The 24,586-nt window shown below is 34.0% G+C and overlaps 1 protein-coding gene across 1 annotated transcript in view; it reads left to right on the top strand.

Moving 5' to 3' along the window:
* LRP1B (low density lipoprotein receptor-related protein 1B) overlaps positions 1–24,586 on the top strand; it is a 1,806,191-nt gene that overhangs the window by 1,620,272 nt on the left and 161,333 nt on the right. Inside the window, exons 70-77 of the mRNA XM_010853706.1 lie at positions 104–210; positions 551–683; positions 8,627–8,749; positions 15,922–16,047; positions 16,773–16,910; positions 18,654–18,788; positions 22,110–22,229; positions 23,827–24,068. Of these exons, the coding sequence (XP_010852008.1) occupies positions 104–210; positions 551–683; positions 8,627–8,749; positions 15,922–16,047; positions 16,773–16,910; positions 18,654–18,788; positions 22,110–22,229; positions 23,827–24,068 (1,124 nt within the window). The remainder of the gene's footprint in view (positions 1–103; positions 211–550; positions 684–8,626; positions 8,750–15,921; positions 16,048–16,772; positions 16,911–18,653; positions 18,789–22,109; positions 22,230–23,826; positions 24,069–24,586) is intronic.

The following is a 24,586-nucleotide window of genomic DNA, read 5'->3' as shown; positions in this document are numbered from 1 at the left end:
AAACTATTTTCATTACTATCTGTAATTTTCATATGCTTATTTATGCTTTTATCTATCAACATTCATTCTGTTCACTAAATCTAAATCTCAACTTTATACTCAGCTTCTCCTACTTGCTCGTCAAGTGAATATATATGTGCCAGTGGGGGATGCATTTCAGCATCTTTGAAATGCAATGGAGAATATGACTGTGCTGATGGTTCAGATGAGGTAAAATCTATATTTTGATTAAAATCTCTGAATTATGTGAATTAGATTTGAGAAAGCAAATATAATAAGCAATAGAGAGACAGAATCTTGATTCTTAGCACTGTCTAAAATGTCAAGACGAAAACACTGAATACAGTAATTTCAGCAAATGCCTGAATCTTCATGCTGCCCATAGACCAAACTGTATTGTCCTTTGCAAAGGCAATATTCATTAATTAAAAATAAAACAAAGCCCACACAGCATAATAAATCTCCAGTATTGTCAGTTGCATGTTTACTTTGCTTGTGACTATATCATTATCAGTAATTAAAACTGCAGCCCCCATTTGTATTTGAACAGATGGACTGTGTGACTGAGTGTAAGGAAGATCAGTTTCGATGCAGAAATAAAGCCCACTGTATTCCAATTAGATGGCTTTGTGATGGAATTCATGACTGTGTGGATGGCAGTGACGAAGAGAACTGTGACAGAGGTAAGGTACTATTGCATATGTGTGTCTACAAATAAGAGGATGGCAGTTAAGATGCTGTGCAGAATATTTACATCATGTGCTAAAGGCAGCAGATAAGATAATTAAAATGATTCTCCTTTTCTAGTTTCATTACATAATGGCAGTGATGGTTTAGTCTCTAAGTCGTGTCTGACTCTTGCGACCCTATGTACTGTAGCCAAGCTCCTCAGGCCATGGGATTTCCCAGGCAAGAATACTGGTGTGGGTAACCATTTTCTTCTTCTGGGGATCTGCCTGACCCAAGGATCAAACCTCCGCCTCCCGCATTGCAAGCAAATTCTTTATTGACTGACCCACCAGGAAACCCTCTCAACACATAATACAGTGCTCTGAGTAAGCAAAATCTGGATCATTTTCAGACAAGAATATAAATCCATTTTCATATAACAAACACAACTAAAATACAAGTGTTTTTTGAGTATCTGTTATGAGTATGACATTGGACTAGATGTTGGATCAGGGATGGAAATGTGAGAAGAGGTCAGGGAACATATCCCCTATAGCCATTCCTACCGAAGTATTTTCTGGGCACGTTTTTCTCCCACATTGCTTGCCTTGTTTCTGAAAGAATAGAAACAACATATGGTATATTATATCACACATACTAATATGCTAGATCATAGATAGGTTGTAGGTTGGGCCCCAAATTTGTTTCCTGCCATATGGTTGAGAAAATGACCTACATTGAAGTCTGGAAGAAACTTGATTTTATAGCATCATTCTTTTCTAGTTATGTGAAAATATTTCCTGACATATAACTTTTTAGTTGCAAATCACCACATTAAATTATTGCTATTTTTCTGTTAATAAGAGGAAAGCAAAGAAATTGTAGGGTGAATCTTAAAATGGCCATGAATTATAGCATTCTTATTAATTTCATAATGTTAGATATATTAATTAACACAATTTATTTTTACTTATAAGATCCTCTAAACTTTACATTTTAGAATATTTGAAACATCAACAGAGATGATGCTAGTATTGATATATGTTGTAAAGCGTTTGAACAAGCACTCTGTTTATAAAGTTTAAATGGATCTAAAATATTTACTCCTGTAAATATCTAATCAGTCAAGGAAAAATATCTTCTACCTTCTTTAATATTAGATCAAACCTTTATGATTTACTACATTTCTATTCCAAATCTGATAAAGTATTATTATATCAGCAGAAGAAACCCTAGTTCTTATTTGGAATCTGAAGTGCATTATAGAAAATCATAAAAGATTAAACTTCCATAATAGCCGTTTCTACTTTTGCTTACGTTCTCACACTTGCTGTCTGTAATTGGTTACTCTGGAGAAAGCAAACTTTGTGAACATTCTGGGACCAAAAACTCATAGTGGAGGACTTTAAGTCCAAGATTAAATTTCTTATAATTTAGTATTTTATCATTAATAAATTCCATCCCCTCAGCTTCAGTCACTCACCAGTCTTGTTCTTCTCATTTTTCCTATGTAGGCTTATTGGTGACCCAGTTGGTCACCAATACATCCTACTCACTGCTGCCATGTTCATCTTATGTAAGTGTAACTCTGGTTATGTCAATCTTCACTCAAAGCTCTTCTTGGTTAGATACAAATATCATAACCTGGCAGTCAGGATTATAAGAGAATGATCCCATTTCACCTTCTGTATCATTTGACTGAATTTCCCTGTTGGAATGTTTCTGTACAAACAAAATGTGGAAATACATTCCAGGCAGTGGGATCATTATGTTCAAAGTCACAGAGGTGAGGGAAACTTGATCCATTTTGGAGCCACAAGTAATTGAAAAGTCATGCTATGGAACTTAGTTTTAATATTATGCATATTGAGGCATTTTCCAAGGCTTTTGAGGAGTTTTCTAATATTAAAAAAGGAAAGGGTGATAAGATTTGAACTATGTAATAGCAAAGAGAATTGACTGAGATGATGGGGAGCAAGAAATCTTGTTTCTTATTTTATCTCCATGGAAGTTTCTGTATTCATGTTTTAATACTATCAAGCCCAGCCCCAGTTCTCCAAGAACTGTAGAAATACCTAGAGAGTGAATCTGTACCTGGGAGGGTACGGAGTTGGGGACAATTCTGTTAGAATTTAGTTACTTTTTAAATATTGGATTTCATACAAATGTGTTTAAACAAAGAATTCTAGGTTAAAAATCAAATATTAAAGTAAAACATTAAACATAGCTTTTGAAATCTGGGATAACTTTCAATTTTAAAATGGCTCAATTAAATGTTTAAACTTACTGACTAAAAAACAGAGCTGAGGACTTTGAATTAAACCATTTAGAAATATGTCAAATTTTCTCTCCCCTCTCTATGGCTGCGTGTAACATTTCCTGGATTCCTTGCTCCCAGGTAATTAAATTTCAGTGAAATATCTTGGTGGTTTGATCCTATATGGATATGACCAAGTTCAAATTTCTAGCATTTGATTGCTTCCAGGAATTGGTTTAAGTATTGGATAAAAGCACTTCAAGACATTGAAGAAATAAAATGCCAGAATATGCATCTCTTCTGTTACATGTTACTTCCATTCATCTTAAATATGGACACATGGGCTAACAGAGGCTAAGTGTTGAGGGGTTGAAGGTAGGAGAGCTACAGGATAAACATGGAGCATTTACCTTGTGAATCAATTTTACTGGTTTACTTTAAAAGGAAAGAAACCCCTAATATTATGGAATCACTGTCAAGGTTCATGATTCACATTTTGAGATGGATTCTTTTATTAATGCAATACCTAACTTTTGATAATTTTTTTAAAATTAATATTTGATCAGCTAATGTAAGTCAAAATGCAGACGATCCTTTAAAAGGACACACTGTCTATGTAGCAACAGCTCCAAAGTATTTTTGGGCAGTTTGATACCTTTTATATCTGAAGTTGCCTTAACCAGAAAAGTGAAAATCTAAAATTGACAAAGTGATATTTTAAGACTTCAAAATGATAAATAATTTTTAACAAAATTGGACTCAAACTAATAAACTTAAAATCTGTAAGCAAATAAAATTGAACTATTAGTTTAACAAAAACACAATATTTATGAGATGCTGCCTCTCTTCATTGGTGATTTATTTTTAATTATAAAATTTCCAGCAGATCTTTGCTTCAAGCCCTTGATATTTGAAATAGTTGGATACCTGATGAGGGAAGTAACACTTGCTTCTAGGGTTATAAGAATCTCAGCTTTACAAAATGCATCTATTCATGAAACTAACTTCTCTAATTGGTGATCAAAATGTAAAATTTAATACAGTACTAATATCTCACTGACATGTATACATGTTTCTGAGTAATATTTTTACAATAAAACATAGATTCATAAGCAAAAAAATAAATAAATAAAAGCAGCATTCACATTTTTAAAGGTAGAACATGTTACCCCAAGGAAATTTGGTGTTTGTATTGGCCTGAGCTTTCAAACTTTACACTTTATACCAATTTTGATGGAAAAGATAGTCTTTTTAGCAATTATTAGCTTCTAATTATAGAAGCTATCAAATTTCATCATACATTTAAGCTTATCTCAACCCTAATTAAGATGAGAACCCTTGATTCTTATTTTCTGTGATGATATATTTGTCCAGATTTCTATGAAATTGCCAAGAGCTCAATTAAATTTAGACATAGGTTATTGTTAATTACAATGCTTGTTTCTATTTTTCTAATAACCTCCTATTGAGCTGATCAAGAACATGACTAGGAAACTGGAATTTTAATCCAATTAATCTCTTTAAATTATGCCTATTTTAAATTGTTTATGTGTGCTTCCTGCCATTTCACAATAGGCTTTTTAAGTTAGGATATCTTGGAACCCCTTGATGCGTTTTTTTAAAATGCAAATTGTTCCTAGTACAATGGGAAGCCTTTAGTAAATTATCATAAAACCTTTGCCTTTGTGTTATAATTATGATTTCATATGTATTTCTCTTCTTCTTAATAAAAATAGTGCAATGTCTGACACTCTTATGGGGACAATTATAATGTTATCTAATTCAAAACCTTTGGGAACTCATATTTTTCCTTTTAACAAAACTGGTGTGCTACCAATCTTTTTTTTTTTTTTTTGAATAATCAAAGGATGTTCACAAATTCTGTTTGAATTTCATCCATTTTAGAATGGAAAATGTGATGTCATTAGAATCTTTATTCCGAAAGAATACAACTCTATTTCATATCCTGTGAATTTTGATACTGAATTAAGCCAACACTTACCTCATACCGCTATTCATGTGTTTAATACTAAAGACTGTTCTTGCTATCTTTTTTGTCTGTTTTCAGACACTTATTAAATGACAATATGTTTTCTTGTGTTGATTTTGATGATTGAGATTATTTTAAGGTTTAGGGCATTTTAAAGCTGAACATTTGGAGCAAAATGGCAACCTACTCCAGTATTCTTGTCAAGAAAATACCATGGACAGAGGAACCTGGAAGGCTACAGTCCATAGGGTCTCAAAAAGTCAGACATGTCTGACTTTTCTGAGCATGTATAGTTGAACATTGCAAGTGTTTGTAAGAAAGGGGCATCCCAATGCCAGATATTGAACTGTCAGAAGACTCATGGTGAAATTCATCATTCTGGACTCACTAAGGACTTGAATCTATCTGTATCTTAGAGTTTGTTAGTGCTCAAGGATGTCACTGTGAGCTGTACCAGTTCTGTCAAGTATTTTGTAGGAAAACTTAGAACAGTTATGATTGAGAGCATTATAAATTCTTGGTCTCAGCTTGAACTATCACTCAAGATTCTAAGCATTCTACCTATATATTTTTAATCATCTCTCTCTACCATTAATCCTACCAGGTTTTTAAAAAGTTGATTTTCTTTCTCACATTCTACTTCACAGCAGCAGTAAAAATCATGAGTTTATTTTAACATCTGGACACAAAATTAATTAAGCTACCTATTTTTATGCCTAGCCCTTCTTCTTTTCTCTTAAAATAGATTTGTCTCATCTCCAGTCTAAGGATAGTCCTTTTACTTGTTTTAGATCTCAAATCCTTCACACTTTCTTGATTCTCAGAGAACTTATATGAATTACCTTTTCTCTCTGCCATATCCTCAACCTTACTTTATTTGCTGAATTCTTCTCAGAAGCATTTATATACCTGTTCCGATATCTGTTTTACTTCATACAAGCAATCAAGCTGTCTGACTTACCCAACTTCTTCTTTTCTTCCTTCCCTTTAAGGCCAAACTTCGGAACTATTACCTCTTTATATATGATAACCAACTACAAACATTTCTTTAACCCACCAGCACTTCACTAAATCTACTGTCTTAGCATTATTTATATGTGCTAACTATTACCTTCTTGTTTGAACAGTTTTCAGATATTTCTCCAACCACTATGGCTACTTCTCAGTCTTTTTTGTAGGTTTTGCTTTATTCATTTAATCTTTCAATGCAAATTTCCTCTGTGTTATCTTCTAAATTTCAAGTAACATCTATATTCTGATCATTCTCAACTATGCATTTACAGATCAGAAACCTTTCCTGTATTTTGGACATGTTTATCCACTAGCCTGTTAAATATCACCAAATCCTTGTCTTACCAGTAACTTAAATGGATTATGTCATTATTTCCACTAATACTGATCCAAATGCTATGCTCTTTTATTTATTGAACAATGCCAGCACTCACCAAATGGTCCGAATAAACCAAAAATTGAGTCCTGTGTTTGACTACTCATCTCCCTCTACCCCTCATCAAGTTTGTCATCAGGTCCTGAGGATTCTACCTCCTGAAGAGTTCTCAAATATATCAACAACTACTCTAAATCAAGTTACCATCAGTTCTTTTCTGATTGACTCCAAGCCTTCTTCAAACTGGTCTTTTTCTTGTCTTAGCTTTACTCTCCCTGTTTTCATGTTTAAACTTTCCACACTGTAGCTAAGGTTGTCATTCTAAAACCCAAATCTGATTTTGTCCCCATTTCCTAAAGTACATCTTTGCTACTGAAAGTGAATTACTAGAGATTTGTGTGCAAGTCAAAGCTCAAAAGAATAAGAGCTTATTGACCCTAACAAGCTTAGGGTTATTATTCTCTCTAAAGTACATCCACAAGATGAACAATACTTCCTTCTTGGACTTTTCTAGGCTTGCAAGGATGAGCAGTATCACTCTGCAGCTCTGTGTTTTAATAAACAAACATATCCATTTTTAACATGTCAACATCTTCAACCATCAAATCTTGTCAATATGGAAGCACTATTTCTTATGTTATATATGAAATTTAAGTTGGTAGTATAAGTCTCTGAAGGCAATCATTTATCTTCATTTTACATTCCCATCAAATTTCTTTGTGTTGTTTCCCCAGGTACTCTTTGAAAGTATGATCTTATAAATCCTAATCATACCTCTTTTGTAACATATGAAGATGTTAAGCTCCATAGAAATTAATACACTTTTCCAAAGCAAAACAAAGCAAGTTCTTAACTCCCTAACCATTGCTGTTTCTGCTATATATTGCTGTGTATCTAGACATATATAACTAAAGTTTATTTGTACTCTGTGTTCTTTACTTGTGGTAGATGTATTCAATTTAAAGTTCAAATGTCCTTGTATTCTTGCTGCTTTCTATTTAATTTTTAAAAGAGCAAGAATGCAAGTATTTTTAAAATGCTCACAAAGGAGTTCCCTGGAGGCCCAGTAATTAAGACTCTGAGTTTTCAAAGCAGGGGGTATGGATTCAATCTCTGGTCTGGTCAAGGAATTAAGATCCCATATGTCATGTGGTACAGCCAAAAAATTAAAAATTAAATTGAAAGTAAAGATATATTCTTTAAAATAAATTAAAAATGCTCGTAAGAGTATTCTATAGTACAGTGTTTATAAGAATAGCTAGTTCCCTGGTGGCTCAGATGTTAAATAATCCGCCTGCAATGCAGGAGACAAGGGTTCAGTCCTTGGGTTGGGAAGATCCCCTAGAGGAGGTCATGGCAACCCACTCCAGTATTCTTGCCTGGACAATCCCCATGAACAGAAGAGCATGGTAGGCTACAGTTCCTGGGTTGCAAAGAGTCATACACAACTGAGTGACTAAGCACACACCACAGTATTCCACCACATCACCAACTTCTGCATGCATGGATGCATTATAAGTTGCTTCAGTCGTGCCTGACTCTTTGTGACCCTATGGACTGTGGCCCACCAGGCTTCTCTGTCTCTGGGGTTCTCAGGCAAGAATATTGAAGTGGGTCCCCCTGCCCTCCTCCAGAAGAGCTTCCCGACCCAGGAATCAAACCCACCAACTTCTATTTGTTATGAAATTAGTAGTTTCTCTATGACTATAAAAATGTTTTACTGGTTTTTCTGGTTTAAATGATTCAGTTTGTCAGTTTTCAGATACAAATGAATTATTAAATTGCTTTAAAAGTAACTTTTCTTCCCAGAAGAGCATAATTTTTGGTAACGAAAATTAGTGCTATTTAAAACCTAAGTTTCTTTACACTCAATAATGTAGAAATGATGTAAAATGGAAGGAAATTTATATTGAAGAAAACTTTATTCTAGTGACTTCTCTGGTGGTCCAATGACTAAGACTCAATGCTCCCATTGCAGGGGGCCCAGGTTCGATCCCTGGTCAAGGAACTAGATTCCACACACTGCAACTAAGACACAGCACAGCCAAACAAAAAACAAGTAATATTTTTTTTTAAAAGAAAACTTCATTCTATCATCTTATTCTCAATATTCTGTAAAGAAAATATGATACATGTGAGGGTAATATCAAATGCTTTGAAAGTTGACAGTGAATACTATTTTTAAAAAGCTTGGACGTATAATATTTTACAGGAAAAAAATCAGGAAGAGCGAAACTTTTACTGTGCTAAGAATTAGAGGAATATGTGTTTTGCTGACTGGAATTAATTATGCTGTATATCTGTCTTTTGTTTTCAAATGAAGGAGGAAATATATGTAGAGCAGATGAGTTCCTTTGCAACAATTCACTTTGCAAACTACATTTCTGGGTGTGTGATGGAGAAGACGACTGTGGAGACAACTCTGATGAAGCCCCTGACATGTGTGGTATGGCATTTCCCATGGCTCTAGATTGTACTCTGCTCCCCTGATGTAGTGCGCCAGCATGATTCAATGATATGGTGCAAATTCTGCCATCCCCGGGTTAGGTAGATAACGTGTAACCACAGATACAGCTTTTGCTCAAATAATAACCCTCCTCAGAGTTTACGACTTTGAGAGCCCTCTTAAATCTGAACTTGCACATGTCAACACTACTCAAAAGACGGATTATGGACTGTCTAGGAGGATTTAGAGTAGTTCACCTTTTGAATTGAGTAAGGTTCATATAAAGACTTAAGCTTTATACTCAATTGATGTTTTAGGTTAAAACAATTTTTTTGACAAATAAATATGGGAAAAAATGTGCATAATAAAATCACATACTTTCACAAATCACCCACTACTGAGACTGGTTATTCAGAGAAGGGAGATAAATATGCATAGAGATATACAGATATTATCTATCTATTTATCTGTATCTATCTATGGCAACCTAATCCAATATTCTTGCCTGGAGAACCCCATGAAAAGAAGAGCCTGGCAGACTTAAATCCATAGGGTTACAAAGAGTCAGACACAACTGAAGAGATAGCACACGCACACGCACACAGACACAGACACAGACACACACACACACACACACACACACATCTATCTTTCTATCTATCTATATCTATCTATCTATCTGGGGGCTTCCCAGGTGGCTTAGATGGTAAAGAATCTGCCTGCATTATGGGAGACCAGGGTTCGATCCCTGGGTCAGGAAGATCCCTTGAAAAAGCAAATGGATACCCATTCCAATATTCTTCTCTGGGGAATTCCATGGATGCAGGAGCCTGGCAAGCTACAGTTCTTAGGGTCACAAAGAGTCAGATGTGACTGAGCAACTAACTCTTTCACATCTATCTATTTACCTATCAATCATCTATCTGTCTTGTTACAAGAGTTAGGCAGGTAACTACATTTAGGAGTTATTTAACATTTAAATCTGAAAAATCTTAAAATTTATTTCTAATTCAAATTCAAGTTACTTCTGACTGACATTTGTCACAAGCATAATTATGCAACCAACAACTCTAAATGCATAGCTTTAGATCACCAAATTAAACAATTTTATGTATTTGGTAAATATTGTCATTCTTAATGTCATTCTTTGTTTCTAGTCAACATAAAAAGGAAATTTAACTTTTAGTTTAAAGAAAAATGCTACTACTTTGGATATAAATATAAATATCCACATAAGGTGAATTAAAGAAAATATAGCATAAATATGTGTACTTATATGTATATATATGTACTTATATTCCGTGTTCTATTTGGTAAATCAAGCTAAACTAATTTTTTATAGATGTTGATATTGACTCAGTTGAATAAAAAGCTCAAAAACAAAGAGGTGGCTTTATTTTAAACATGTTTTAAAACTTGAAAAAGATAGTGTTTGGAGAATTGTTCTCTACAGGTACTCCTGATAAGTAATGTAACTAAATTTCACTTTCAGTTCTTCCGCATAATATTACAGAGTGAATTCTACAGAATCACCAGAGATAGTATTATTTCTGAATCATAATACTTGAAAATATTTTAAGCGTTTTACTTGAATTTTTTTCAAATTTAAAAATATTTCAGATTTTACCAATACAAGCCAAAAACTATTATTTTTAATAAAATACATTTTTTCCCTCTATTCTGTATTCGATTTCAGCACAAAAACTAGTGAGTAGAATAGGATTTGTTTGGAAACTAATTAACCATGTGGGGCTCCAGATCACACCCCGAAGATCCATTTCCAGGGCCAGGAAGTGATTCTAATGGACATGCTGCACAGCTGTTGGAAAACTTGTGAAGTACATCCAGCTTAATTCTGTGAATGTTTTTGCATTCTCCTCAATCATAAGTATCAACATTGAGTCAAGTTTTTATGTGATGGAGACTGTGCTAAGTAATTGGGATAAAAACAGAATATGGTTTCTTTGACAAGGAGATCAATTTCTGGTTCTAAAATAATAATTTCCAGGTATTATATTTCAAGCAATAGTAGAATTAAATAAAGATAAGACATAGAGGGATAAAATGAACTCTGCCTGAAAGAGAATGAAAAGAGGTAGACTAAAATACACCATAGGTATAGAGAACAGTGTGGGGGAAAGTATCATTCATTCATTTAATAGCTGTTAATCTAGAGATAGGCTTATTCCCTGGTGGCTCAGAGGTTAAAGCATCTGCCTGCAATTCAGGAGACATGGGTTTGATCCCTGGGTCGGGAAGATCCCCTGGAGAAGGAAATGGCAACCCACTCCAGTATTCTTGCCTGGAGAATCCCATGGACTGAGGAGCCTGGTAGGCTACAGTCCACAGGGTCGCAAAGAGTCAGACACGACTGAGCAACTTCACTTCACTTCACTTCACTTCAAACTAGAGATAATGATTATTTTTGGTGATATAATGATAAGAGAAACAGATATGGACCCTACTTCACAGAGCTGAGAATCTAGTGGAAGAGGAATATTAATGATCACAAAATACATAGTTATAAACTATGATTTATGTGCTGAAAGAAGTATAATAAATTATACAAATAAAGAATTTTGGAGTTTTAGTCTATATAGGATTTTATTCAGTCTCACTTTTTGAGAAGTAACATTGAGTTTGAGTCTGAGAGATTTATAGCTGCCAAGTTGGTGAAAGGGATGGAGTGGGAATGGATGACACAGTATTTTAGGCAAAGGAAACAAGATGTAGAAAGGCCCTGAGATAGAGCAAACCACAGTTTACTAGAGGAGTTGAAAGATATGTGTGCTTGGAGAATACAGAGCATGCTAGATAGTGGACAAAACGGAACTAACAGGAGAGATACTTGAAACCTTGTGAGTCTGGGGATGGATTTTTAGATTTAGCTTGAAACCAAATGAAAATATTATAGAGTTTTAAGTAGAGGTGGCATAGAGTCATATTTCTATTTCACAGATATTAGATAGAGGCAAGAATAGTTAAGACAATTGCAGAACTCAAGGCAAGCTATGCTGGTAGCTTGGATTAAGATAATGACAGCACATGATGGCAAAGTATACACAATTTGATTGTGATTTAAAAAGCAAAATGAACTGGATTAAATAATGGGTTGGACATAGGAAGAGAAAGAGAGAGGAAGTTGGCAAGTGTAATTTATAGGCTGTTTTTGCTTGTACATTTGAATAGCTGGGAAACACAGGATAAGGAAATTTTGCATGTAAAGATTAGAAGTCTGGCTTGGATGTACTTGAGGAGACATTAAGTACAGATCACAAGGAGATGCTACATGTTTGGTTCTAGAGCTTAAAGAGCTGGTCTAGAAATGTAAATGTGAGGGTCAGCAGAAAATGTAGTAGTAAATTCTATGGAATTTGTAAGATTCAGGCAGAGAGGGAGTAAAACATAAAAGAAAGGAATTAAGATAGAATATCAAGGGCCACCAAACATCTAAATAAATATGAGTAGCCAGAAGAGACTCAGGTGAGTAATAACAAGATGATTAGAAAAAAAAATGAAGTATGACAAGAAAAATACCAAGGTAATAAAATGTTACAAGAAAGATGAAATGGTTCCTGAAGAGGCAGGGAAAATTGAGTTTCAGAGCAAGTTAAAGCAATCCATTTTATATAAGGGTAGTGACCCCTTGACCCACTCCAGTGTTCTTGCCTGGAGAATCCCAGGGACAGCAGGGCCTGGTGGGCTGCCGTCTATGGGGTCGCACAGAGTCGGACACGACTGAAGCGACTTAGCAGCAGCAGCAGCAGTGACCCCTTGAAGAGCTGAATCATTGGAAAAGACCCTGATGCTGGGAAAGATTGAACGCCAAAGGGAGAAGGGGACAATAGAGGATGTGATGGTTAGAAGCATTACCAACCCAGTGAATATGAATCTGAGCAAACTTCAGGACATAGTGAAGGACAGGGAAGCCTGGGGCACTTCAGTCCATGGGGTAGCAAAAACTTGGACACGACTTAACAATTGAACAACAAAAGTGACCCCTTGAAATTAGTTGATAGACTATATGTATATGCAGGTGATGGACTGATATTTAATGATATGATAATTTTTATCTTTTTATTTCCATTTATTTGTTTATAATAAGGGAGCATGTTCATATAATGTGAAAGGTTGGTGTGGTAGGGAGACTTGAAAGGAACATAGATTTGAATCATTATTGATTCAAAGGGTATGAATGACATTATGTATAAAAAATATAAATATAGATATAAATGAGTGATTTCCAAGTAGTGTTCAGGGCCTATCTGGCATTGATAAATATTCATATTTGTGATAGCAGTCAGCATTGCAGTATGATTATCTACAACATTCCTAGGCTTCCCAAATGCACACATTGGGATAGCAGATGGCTTCATTTACCTAAGTTTAGGGATTCTGTTAGATAATTAAGAAGGATAAAAGCAAAAGTGCCAGAGAATGCAGATCATTTAGACTAAGTATTAGTACTTAGAAAAATGTCCAAAATATAATAGGTTATCAATATCAAATAAGTAAATTAAGAAATAGAATACGGTACATTTAAATGACTACTACATGTTATAGAATGTAAATTACCCCTCAGTAAAGCTATTAAAATCATAAAAACAAATAGAATTTGGAATCTAATGTCAGCAGAAAGGGAAATAAAAATAAAAAAGGCATTGGTGAATAGGGAAGAGTTAGGTATATCAAGGGACTAATATTTCAGGTAAGACTGAAAAAGTGTCCTTAATGAGACTGGTTGAATTAAGAAGTTCGATAATTGAAGATTGTGGTCTGAATTTGGATCATTAAAATCTGTGGCTTTGTAAATGAAGCAATTGGAAATAACACCTTGAGCTATATCAGTAAATGTCTCTTATCTGCAAGCAACAGGAACTGTCATTGGCTGAATTAAGATACATTTGTCAAAGTCCACCCATGTGCACAACATTCTAGAAGAATGGGTGCCTAGCTGGATTAAAGTAAAAGAATATGTGGTATAAAAAATTCAGGAAGCTAAGAGGTGCATTTATTGGCTGGTTTTCTCATACGGATTTTGATGTCCCCTAGGAGGCTGGAATAATTTGGATAGAGAGAAAGAACTGTGAGGAAAGGTGCTACAAACTCAGTGAATTGGAAGGGGGTGATGTTTATAAGACTGATGAGAAAATAATGCAAGGAAAAAAAACATAACCAAATGCATGGACCTCAAAATAACAGTTTTTGGTTTTAGTTTATTTTTTAAAAAGGAATGTGAATATATAGTAGCAGAATTCTGGAAGCTATAGCAGAAAACTATGAGATAATGTGAGATTTGAGCAATTTTACAACAGCAGTTTAAGGGGCTCTGCAGGGCTGGAGAAACCATACATTCAGAGGCCTGTGTGCAGTTGATAACAGACCAGTTACATGCCTTATGAAGGTAGTCAGGAGAGAGATCTGTAGGTTTGCTTCTCCACATTCTGATACCATGAGCTAATGGGAGCAAGGTTTAGGGGGTCTTAGTATGCTAATGCATTTCCCAACTGCCTATAGTGCAGGAGATGCCAGAGATATGGGTTCAATTCCTGAGTTGGGAGGGTCCCCTGGAGGAGTGCATGGCTACCCACTGCAGTATGCTTGCCTGGAGAATCCCATGGACAGAGGAGCCTGGTGGGCTACAGTCCATAGGTCGCAGAGTTGAATGCGACTGACAACAGTAAGCAAAGAGACATTCCTAAAAAACCTGCAGGGGAGGAATTCTGCTTAGAATGTGAACCAAATTTTAATTAAAGCAAGAAAGTCAGGCAAAAAAGGAATGTGGCATATTTAAGGAGCTAATAAAGTGGTATTGCTAGAATCCTGAGTGACAAGGGATGAGTCTGTAGGAGTGGCATGGACAAGATAATTAGTCTATTATGCCACATAAAATACCATACATTTTATTCTGGAAGTAACAAATAACTATGAAAGAAATGATCAGATTGCTGTTCTGGTAGCTTTGGGAGGATTCTAGGTTGAAAAATGAAATAGACATTAAGGATTCTACTGCAGTCATCTCTGTAAGAAAGAGTGAAGAGCTGAGCTACTGGAGTTGTAACTGGTGTGCATGGAGATGAGGGGGCAAATTTGGGGACAATTCCAACTGCACTTGTTGACTAATAAGAGTTGAAAATAATGGGAAGGTGCATTTAGGATAATCCCAAACGTGCCTATAATGTGCCACTAACTGAACTATGGAAATAAGACAGTTTGTCTGAGGAGACAGAGGTCAAGGGAAGATAATGAAGAATTGAGTTTTGAATTTGTTGAATTTTAAATTCCCCAGGGAACATACTATAATTAATTATGAGATGCTAAAATTAAATAGCAAATTGAAAGTCTCCAGAGGATAGTGTCAAGTAAATCTATGAGACTGAATGAGACTATCTAAGCAGAGAATTCCAGAGTGAGAATATGAGGAGACCAGCCAGCAATAGGAGCCTGGATTATCCTACATGTGAGGAAGAGAAGACATTAAAGATGCTTCATACTTTAGGTGTAGAAGTCTTCAGATTCTCTAGTAATGAAAAGGACATGTGTAAACTTCCCTGGATTTCATTGCTTCTTTAAATCACACACCCACCCACACATACACACACACACACACACACACACATACACACACACAACATGAATAAATAAGATCACCTTATGTGCCTTAAATACATAGCTACCTGTTTGTTCAAGGAGACAGAGATTGAGAAACACAGCTCTAGTGTTAGTGGGATTTTTTTTTTTCCCTGAATGACCTATTTTCAGTTTTGGATATGTAACATATGCTTGCTCAAGCTCTATTCTGTGTGAAATTGCTCTTTCAGATAACTGTGCCTGCCATGTTGTATAAAATGTGGGCATAAATTAATTTGGTACACTAGAGAAACTCAGCTAAGGCATTTGTAAATAAGACCGTGAAGTTTGACTCTTTTTCTTACTTCATTCAGCATTTCAGCTGTGCACTCTCTTCTGTAATTAATATAAATAACTCGGATCATAACTTCTATTATCACACATTTTTCTAATAGCTGCATGTAAGCAATTCCCACAATAAGAGATATTCCAAAAAGCTAGATCATGGATTTGAAAAGGAAAAAAATAAAAAGATGACAAAAGAAAGATGGTTCTTCATAAGTTAGTGTACCCAAAGGAGCTGCTTTTTTTCTTCTTTTCAGACAAATTTCTTTGCCCACCCACGAGACCTCACAGATGCAGAAATAACAGAATATGCCTGCAGCCTGAGCAAATGTGCAATGGGATCGATGACTGTGGGGACAACTCAGATGAAGATCCCTGTGGTGGTAAATCCATTTAGTGCAAAATAATTGATTCCATGTGAGCTACAGATAATACAATGATTAGGGCTCAAGAAATTTAAAAAAATATATATTTTCATGTGGCATGTCTGATGGTAGATTATCAGGCACTAGATTTTCTGACAGTATGTGAAGATAATCCACTTAGATTTCATATGCATAATAGAGCTGTGCAACTGAATATCTCCAAGTCTGTAAATCTCCACTGGTTATAGGTATTTTATTCTAGAAAGTACTGCATGAGAGAAACAACATAGTGGTTTAAAATATTCTGTTAAACAACTTCTTGGGGTGGGGGTGTTTATATAGATTGTGTATGTGTGTATACAGTCCCCTTTACACAATTCAGAAATTAAAATTTCAAAACCTAAATGCCTTACTAAAATATTCAGCAAAATCATTTGGTGACAGAACCTAACTTGACCTGACCTGAGGTAGTTTATATTACTTTAAAAAAGAATCTCATTTTTGGTAAATATTCAAACATTTTCATGTGGAAATATAGTTATTTACTATAGGGCAAATATAATGTTATATTTCTAAGGTTCAAAAATTTCAGAATTTTTTTCGTTTAGCCCCAAGAGCTTCAAATAAAGGATTATGGATCCATGTTTTTCATAGCATTTAGTAAAAATCTTAAAACTGTTATAGACTCAGTAAATTTGTTTGATTCTGTGAAACACTGATCATTTTTTTTAATAACTCTATAGGTAAGCTTACATATAAAGCAAGACCTTGTAAAAAAGATGAGTTTGCTTGCAGTAATAAAAAATGTATCCCTGTGGATCTCCAGTGTGATCAACTTGATGACTGTGGAGATGGTTCAGATGAACAAGGCTGCAGAATAAGTGAGTTTGTTTCCTGTTAAAGTGCAGTGACATGCGAGTTTAATTTTTGCTTCAACATGCCTAAAATTTTCTTTATTGCTGTGAGAAAATATTGCTCTTCAAAACATGCTTAAGTAATACTTTTTTAAAAAAAGACTTTGCCAAAGTCACCTTAGAATATCATTTAAATTAATAACAGAAAGTATGAGGTAGGCAAGGCTGATTTTGCCTTCAGCTGTTAAAGCTGAAGCTGGAAACTCAGTATCCGAATACAGACTCTGATATCATCAAAGAAATCTGTATTCCTTATTATTTACAAAATATAAATATAGTAGTTTTTGAATTTTATGGTTATATTAGGTTGAATGATGATAAACATTTTAATAATATATTCAATGCTTTAAAAACTCACTCCATTGCTAAGTCATTCTCAAAGAAGATATTATTATTTTATTATTAGAGTGTTATGATACTTGAGTCATGAGATCTTGATTATTAATAATTTTGTGTTTTATGTTTGATATCTGATTTTTCATATTGAGAAAAATAATTAAGCTTGTTACCCTAAATTCTGATTGCTTATAAAAGTCACAAAAGAGTTCCAACTCTTGAGTCTTTTATTGTTTCTCATTTGTATGTAAGTTGTTCTCCAATGGTTGATGAAGCAGTATCCACCAGGGTATGGCCATATATATCTTAATCATGGTATAATTACACTGGTGTATCTTCATTAATGGGGCTTCACTGGTGTCTCAACTGGTAAAGAACCTTCAGCTGGTAAAGCCTGCCAAAGCAGGAGATGCAAGACTTGCAGATTCAATCCCTGGGTCAGGAAAATCCCCTGAAGAAGGAAATGGCACCCCACTCTAGTATTCTTGCTGGATGATCCCTTGGACAGAGGAGCCTGGTGGGCTACAGTTCATGGGATTGCAAAGAGTCAGACATGACTGAGTGTACATGCACAGCTTAATTAATTGCAAAATATCCAAGAATCAGTGGGATTTAGTAATAGTTATAATTCTTATAATTAAGGTTCTCATATTTCTCAGTAATTGAATTTGCTTAAGTAGAATATAGATCATTCAATGTTACCCCTATAATATTCCATCTCCCTTATTTGTACTCTAAAATGTTTTCCTGAATTGCAGGTAAAGCAATGAAGTTGCAAATACCCTGCTAGAAACTGCAAATAACACATAATCTGTCCTAAATTGTATTGCAACCCATGTCCATCAGAGCATAATACACACTCAAATGCTGCTCCCTGTATATGTTTAAGAACTGATGATTTAACCTCTTGCTTGAATAACATGGTAGCACTCTTGACCAAGTTCCTGAATACTAAGTTTAAGTTAACAATAGATGCCTACATCTCTAGGTAGCTTCCAGGAAATATTTTCATTCTTAGAGAAGAATGTGATTCTTCTACATTAAAATGATCTCATGGTAAAGATAGCCTGTCATTAGAACCATTGACATGAAAACCTTTTGGAAAGTAGTATAGCTTAATAACAGCTATAAATATCAGCTGCTGGTAGCTTGGTCTAAATTCAGTGTAAATTATTTTGGTTTTTATTGGCTTCTATTCCTTTATAAGAAATGAAGGCTTATATGGAGAGAAGATCATGACTTTATAAATTCACAAATAATAATATGTGGAATAAAAAGGGTTTCAATAAATGTAATTTTAAATTAAGAAAAATAGTAAACTCCCATTTCAGGAATTAGAATTATATTAGTTTTGATCATATTTTTAAATCCTAGCTCCCAGTGAGTATACCTGTGAAGATAATGTGAACCCATGTGGAGATGATGCATATTGTAATCAAATAAAAACATCTGTTTTCTGCCGCTGTAAGCCTGGATTTCAGAGAAACATGAAAAACAGACAGTGTGAAGGTATAGTACATTTCCTCAACAGCTTGCTCTTAAGTCTTTAGGTTATGAAAGACTCCCAGGGCTGCTAGATTGTGAGATGACAGAGGACTGATTTTCATCTGAATGGTACATATCTGTTGGATACCATTTTACTTACGAGAGTGAAAGTCCCTGGGGTCAAGAGCCTGTTTGTATTGCTAAGCTAACCGTTGCTGAGGCTTATAAAGCCTTTTCTATAGCAGATTCAGACCTGAAGGAATTTCAATTGTATTGCTACAATTCTGTTTTGAAATGCAAATAACGAAATTGCTTGTTCAGAAGCTATTGAAGAATTAGCAGCAATTCATGAAAGAATATGTTTATGATGACCCATTTTTCTTAAGTTATGGCATTTGCAATACTGCAATAGGTAATTTGCTTTTACAGAATGGTGGGTTTTTATCCTAACACAACGTCCTAAACAGTGCTTTATATTATTATCAAGTGTCTCCTAAAATTCAAAGACAAGATTTAAATAAATCTCTGTCAACTTACTTGTGATCATTTAAAAATTGAGCATTCAGGGGAGCAGGAACCTCATAGTAAGTTCTATCTAAATATAGTTTACACTAGGGCTTTGCTGCCATGAAATACAGACCTAAATGCACTTTCTGCCAGTTTCTCCACTAAAATTGGTACTATAATTAGAGCCAAACCTAAAGTGTCTAAGTCTGGTTTATGCAGGGCAAATTCAAGTTGTAAAATGTTTTCACCTCTCTGCTTTCTTCTCTATTGTCACCTTGTGTTATTCTTGGGTAAATAAAAGTGATTTTACATTGTGTCAATCAAAATGGAATTTTAAAAATTAATTGCACTCATCCATAGAGGAAATACTTGTAGTTATGTCATATATATGTCATGTATGTATATTTATATGTCACATTTGTACATTTAAGTTGTATATGTGTTTGGATTATTCATGACATTTTATCTCTTTATTAACAGGGAACGCTGAAAACTGGCAACTTAAATTTCTCTATTTTAATAAAAAAGTGAATTATTTCTCAAAACTAGATTATTTCTTCATTCCTAGACACTTTATGTCAAAACACACACTTAAACCTGTTCAAGATTTTACTTTCATATAACATTAATTTTCAAATGCTTATTTTTGAATAGTAGGCTCTGTTTACTGTATATACTAAGTTTAGAAAATGTATTCTTGAAATTTTCTTCATTTTGAGTAACATGCCATGGCAAATATGTCCTGCAAGCTACATTCATTTTAAATCACTGTGAATCCAGTATTTTTGTTGTGCAAATGAGTAACTTCTGAACTCTAATAAAATGTGTATCTTCATGTAATAAATGAAGTTTTGATAGTAGACAAAAGCAGTTTGACTTGGTATAGAGAAGGGAAGAGAGAATACCTTGATTTGTAATCCAAGGAATTTAAATTTTTGTGTCCTTACTATAGGTAGCTGAAAAAAGCACAAGAAATCACTATTTGACTTTAAAGCCAAAGCACTTTGAATAAAATACCTATAAGGAAGAAAAATTTGAGAGGACAATAATCAAGAAATAGAAATAGATTAATGGTTGTATGTCAGGCACTATTCTCGGTACTAGACATGTGTGAGATTCACCCATTGTCTTCAAAAGCTCTCCACATTGTCTGCTTACGGAGATGAGGAGGAAATGGTGACTCTGGCCAATACAAGGCCCTGTGAGGGAACTAAAAGTTTTATCCAATCATGCAGATTTTTGCTTATTTTGATTTTCTCTCAAAGAGAAACCACAGTAACAAATAACTCCCTGTTCAAAGTTACAGATGCCAAAACAAAAAATATTGTAAAACTTTTTTAACTGTTAAAAGATTTATTGCAATAATACAATAAAAGTTTAGAAAACATTTATTTGTATGACTCAAACTGGTTTGGAAGTCACAGAGCATTGGGGAATCCTTGCAATGTGACACCTCAAGGAGATTCTTTTAACAGCATGCCATCAAACGTTCTTCCCCATATTATCAGTGCACCACTCCTTATTGTAATACTTTTTTGATGACTGAGAACTGGTACTATGTATTTTAGTTACCCCTGGTATACCATTTGTTAACAAGTAAATACAATTTTCACTCTTTACCCTGTATTGCAATTAAATGCAGAATTGCACTCCTGAGAGTGCTTAGGTTCACCTTGGGCAGTGTCAGAGTAGAGACCTGAGAATCAGGAAGTCTGAGTTTAAGCCTTGGCACTGTCATTTACAAATGTCACTGGGAAAGTCTTTATCTCTACAACTGAGGTTTTAAAACTCTGCTGAGTGCTAAACAAGAGATAATTACTACCGCTGTGTTTATCCTTAAATTCCTCTGATTCAAGAGAAGGATTTATCTCACAGATTTATTAGGGCAACTATAATTGATTAGGGGGGCGGAGGAATTCTGCTGTTTGAAAGCAGCAGTAGACTTGAAAGAAATTAGGTGATTTTAGAAATTAGAAATTTCTTAAAAGAAATTTTAAGAATCACCTTAAAATTTTAAACTTTGGGGCATGTGCTAAGCCATTGACTATTGCCTAAGATTTATTTATTATTTATAATTTATATATATATTCATTTTTATACAAGTATTCAGGATTTTTATTGTTTGTTTGCTTTTTTATTGGCCCTTCTTATTACATTGTCACTTTCTATTATGAAGCCAGAAGTGTATTATCTATATCTTCATTCTTTGTCATGAATTGTCCAAAATGCTGGCAATAAAACAATGAATAAATACTAATTTATGACTTCAGTCAAGTAGCGGATATGAATATGTTACCACATATATGAAATATAGTGTGAGAATGGCATAAGAGGGAAATCCCAAGGTTGCAAAAAGTGGAGAATCTATGAGATGGATAATCATTACCATTTATTGACGGAAATAAAGGAAGGCTTCACTTCAGGTGAATCTTGAGAGATAAGTAGAAATTCACTATGTAGAATGAGCATGGGTACTATAGGACAAAAGAATAGCATATGACATGTACAAATGTATGGAGGTAGGTAATCAGAAACACCAACACACGTTTATTTGAGTCAATGAAAATACTAGGGAAGTTTGAAATGAATATTTCAATATGTTAAGTGGATTAACAAGCAATGCACAATTGATGAGTCATTATAGTGAAAATATTGAGAAAAAAATATGGTTATGGCCAGAAAATATCACAGAGCAATGTAAGAGTTTGAAAAGACAATGAAAGACATAGGAATAAGAAGTTGAAGCACACAAAATACATTTTTCTTTGTTGAAATGAGAAAAGAATGAAAGTACTAATTGGGGATATGATGATGCTATTTTGAGCTCTTCTTTTCTAGACCTTAATGAATGTTTGGTATTTGGCACATGTTCCCACCAATGTATAAATACAGAAGGATCATATAAATGTGTGTGTCACCAGAATTTTCAAGAAAGAAATAACACCTGCATAGCAAAAGGTAAAGATGAATAACCATGATTTTATATGTTTTTATAATTTCTGTATAAACATGGGGAAAAATGTTACATATTGCATTTTAACAATGGCTTAATGCCTGACGATATAAAATAAATTTCTTGTTAAGACTGGTAAATTTGGCCAATTTGTTTATTATCATGGTTAATTGATATGGGAAGGTTTATAGACATGACTCTCAAATACTTGGCTACTATTAAAATCACATTTGTGTTTGAAACAATTTGTCAGAAGAGGGTAGAACTTCAAAAGCCAGTGTGATAGAATATGAAATGCCTTCCTTTATGGCCTGCTCTCGGTATACCCAAGGAAATATTGCACCACTGGGATGAAAATAACAGGTTAAATTAAAAGTTAGCATTATAAGGAGAGTGGAATTTTGAATAAGAACTTAAAGGTTTTAAAATAAAATTATGTTTTAAAATCCAGACCTCCTCTACTTAAGAATATCACTTTTAAAAAATTAAATGACAGGTATGGCTTTCTTCAATGTGGATTTTAATGCACTTATGTTTTTACTAAATAATATTATAATTTAAATATTGTTAACTACAGGGCATGATTAACAATGTTAATAAGACAGTTACTAGAAGAGGAAAACAACCTGATATACTGAATCAAGCAAGGATGGCTATGGAGTTAGACTCATATTTGAATCCAGCATTGATTCCCTCTGATTGTGTGGCCTCAGGGAAGTTATTAAACTCTCAGAGCCTCAGTTCTTCATCTATAAAAATGGGAGGTCAAATCCTTACTTTCCATGTTGTTGGAAGAGGAGATAAATTGTCAAAGGCTTGATGCAGCTCCTATCACATGGTAAACATCCCCTAAGGGAGAGCTGTTGAGCCTATAGAGTTGAACTACAACTTGTGTATTAGTATTGCTTTTTTATTTTTTTTAATTTGGAATTCAGTTTTTCTTTATGGTTTCATTAATATTTTAATTAATATTTTCAGGATTCACCTTAGGGTTTTCTTATCTGTGTATGCGCATGACATCAATATCATTTTGTATGTGTCAAAACTTCAGGCTACATGGTTCCAGTTAGCAAGATTCCAGAAAATATTGAGATTATGGCAATAAATACTGATATCTTTGTATAATAAAATAAGAGAACAGTTGAGATATATGATTATTAGAAGAAGGCTCTTCATCTCATAATTTTTTATTTGTTAGCCAAAGGTAATGGTCACTCAGGTGCATAAACTAAACACTCAGAAATGCCTGAGGCTCAGGAGTACAAAATATGGTATCTGAATGTTCAGATGCAAAGCACTGAAACATATTGTGACCTACCGAACATAAATTCCTCTTCATAAAAAAGGTATCTACTAAAACTTTCTAGCCACAAGGTAAGCTTTGACTGAAGAAAACCTATATTAATAACTCTTAGAAATGTTACTTAAGTGTGTTTTATACATAAGTCATGAAGACTAAATGATGGTATAAAGCTGGTTTAATTTTATGGAGCAAGAAACTGTGTTAAGAATAACAATTCAAGATAATTTAAAAGTACATTTGTTGCTTTTACATTAGTTGAAATTTACTTTATTTTTGTATTTTATTATAATAATCTCCAGGCTCTGAAGATCAAGTTCTCTACATTGCTAATGACACTGATATCCTGGGTTTTATATATCCATTCAACTACAGTGGCGATCATCAACAAATTTCTCATATTGAACATAATTCAAGAATAACAGGGATGGATGTATATTATCAGAGAGATATGATTATTTGGAGTACTCAGTTTAATCCAGGCGGAATTTTCTACAAAAGAATCCATGGCAGAGAAAAAAGGCAAGCAAACAGTGGCTTGATTGTAAGTAAATAAATTGAATATTTGAAGGCTCATGGCTCATACCTCCCCCTGTTTTTTTTTATTGTTTTTTTTTTAATTTGTCAATCACAATATTTGACTATAAGTTAATTAATCAATGATTCCTCCCAATATTCTCCCTATATAGAAATAAAAATATCCCTACTCATTTATTCCCATAGCTGGATATATTTTATTTTAATTGCATGATTTTATGTTTTTCTTTAATATATTTTCTGTAGTTATATAAGAATAGAAATTAATAGTACCTAAAATTTCTAGAAATTTAATATTTTATAGTATTTAATAAATTATGAACATGAGGTTTTGTTTTTCATCATGAGATAGTATTGGAAACCATCTCTTCATTTTTACATTAGAAAATCAACTCAAATATATACAGGGTAAATTGTTTCTTTTTTTTTAAATTTTATTTTATTTTTAAACTTTACAGTATTGTATTAGTTTTGCCAAATATCGAAATGAATCTGCCACAGGTATACCTGTGTTCCCCATCCTGA

Source organism: Bison bison, unplaced genomic scaffold (assembly GCF_000754665.1).
Source record: "Bison bison bison isolate TAMUID 2011002044 unplaced genomic scaffold, Bison_UMD1.0 scf7180017864330, whole genome shotgun sequence".
In the NCBI taxonomy this organism is placed as follows: domain Eukaryota; kingdom Metazoa; phylum Chordata; class Mammalia; order Artiodactyla; family Bovidae; genus Bison; species Bison bison.
The sequence above is the reverse complement of the archived record's forward strand: the minus strand, read 5'-3'. Positions and strand labels throughout refer to the sequence as shown.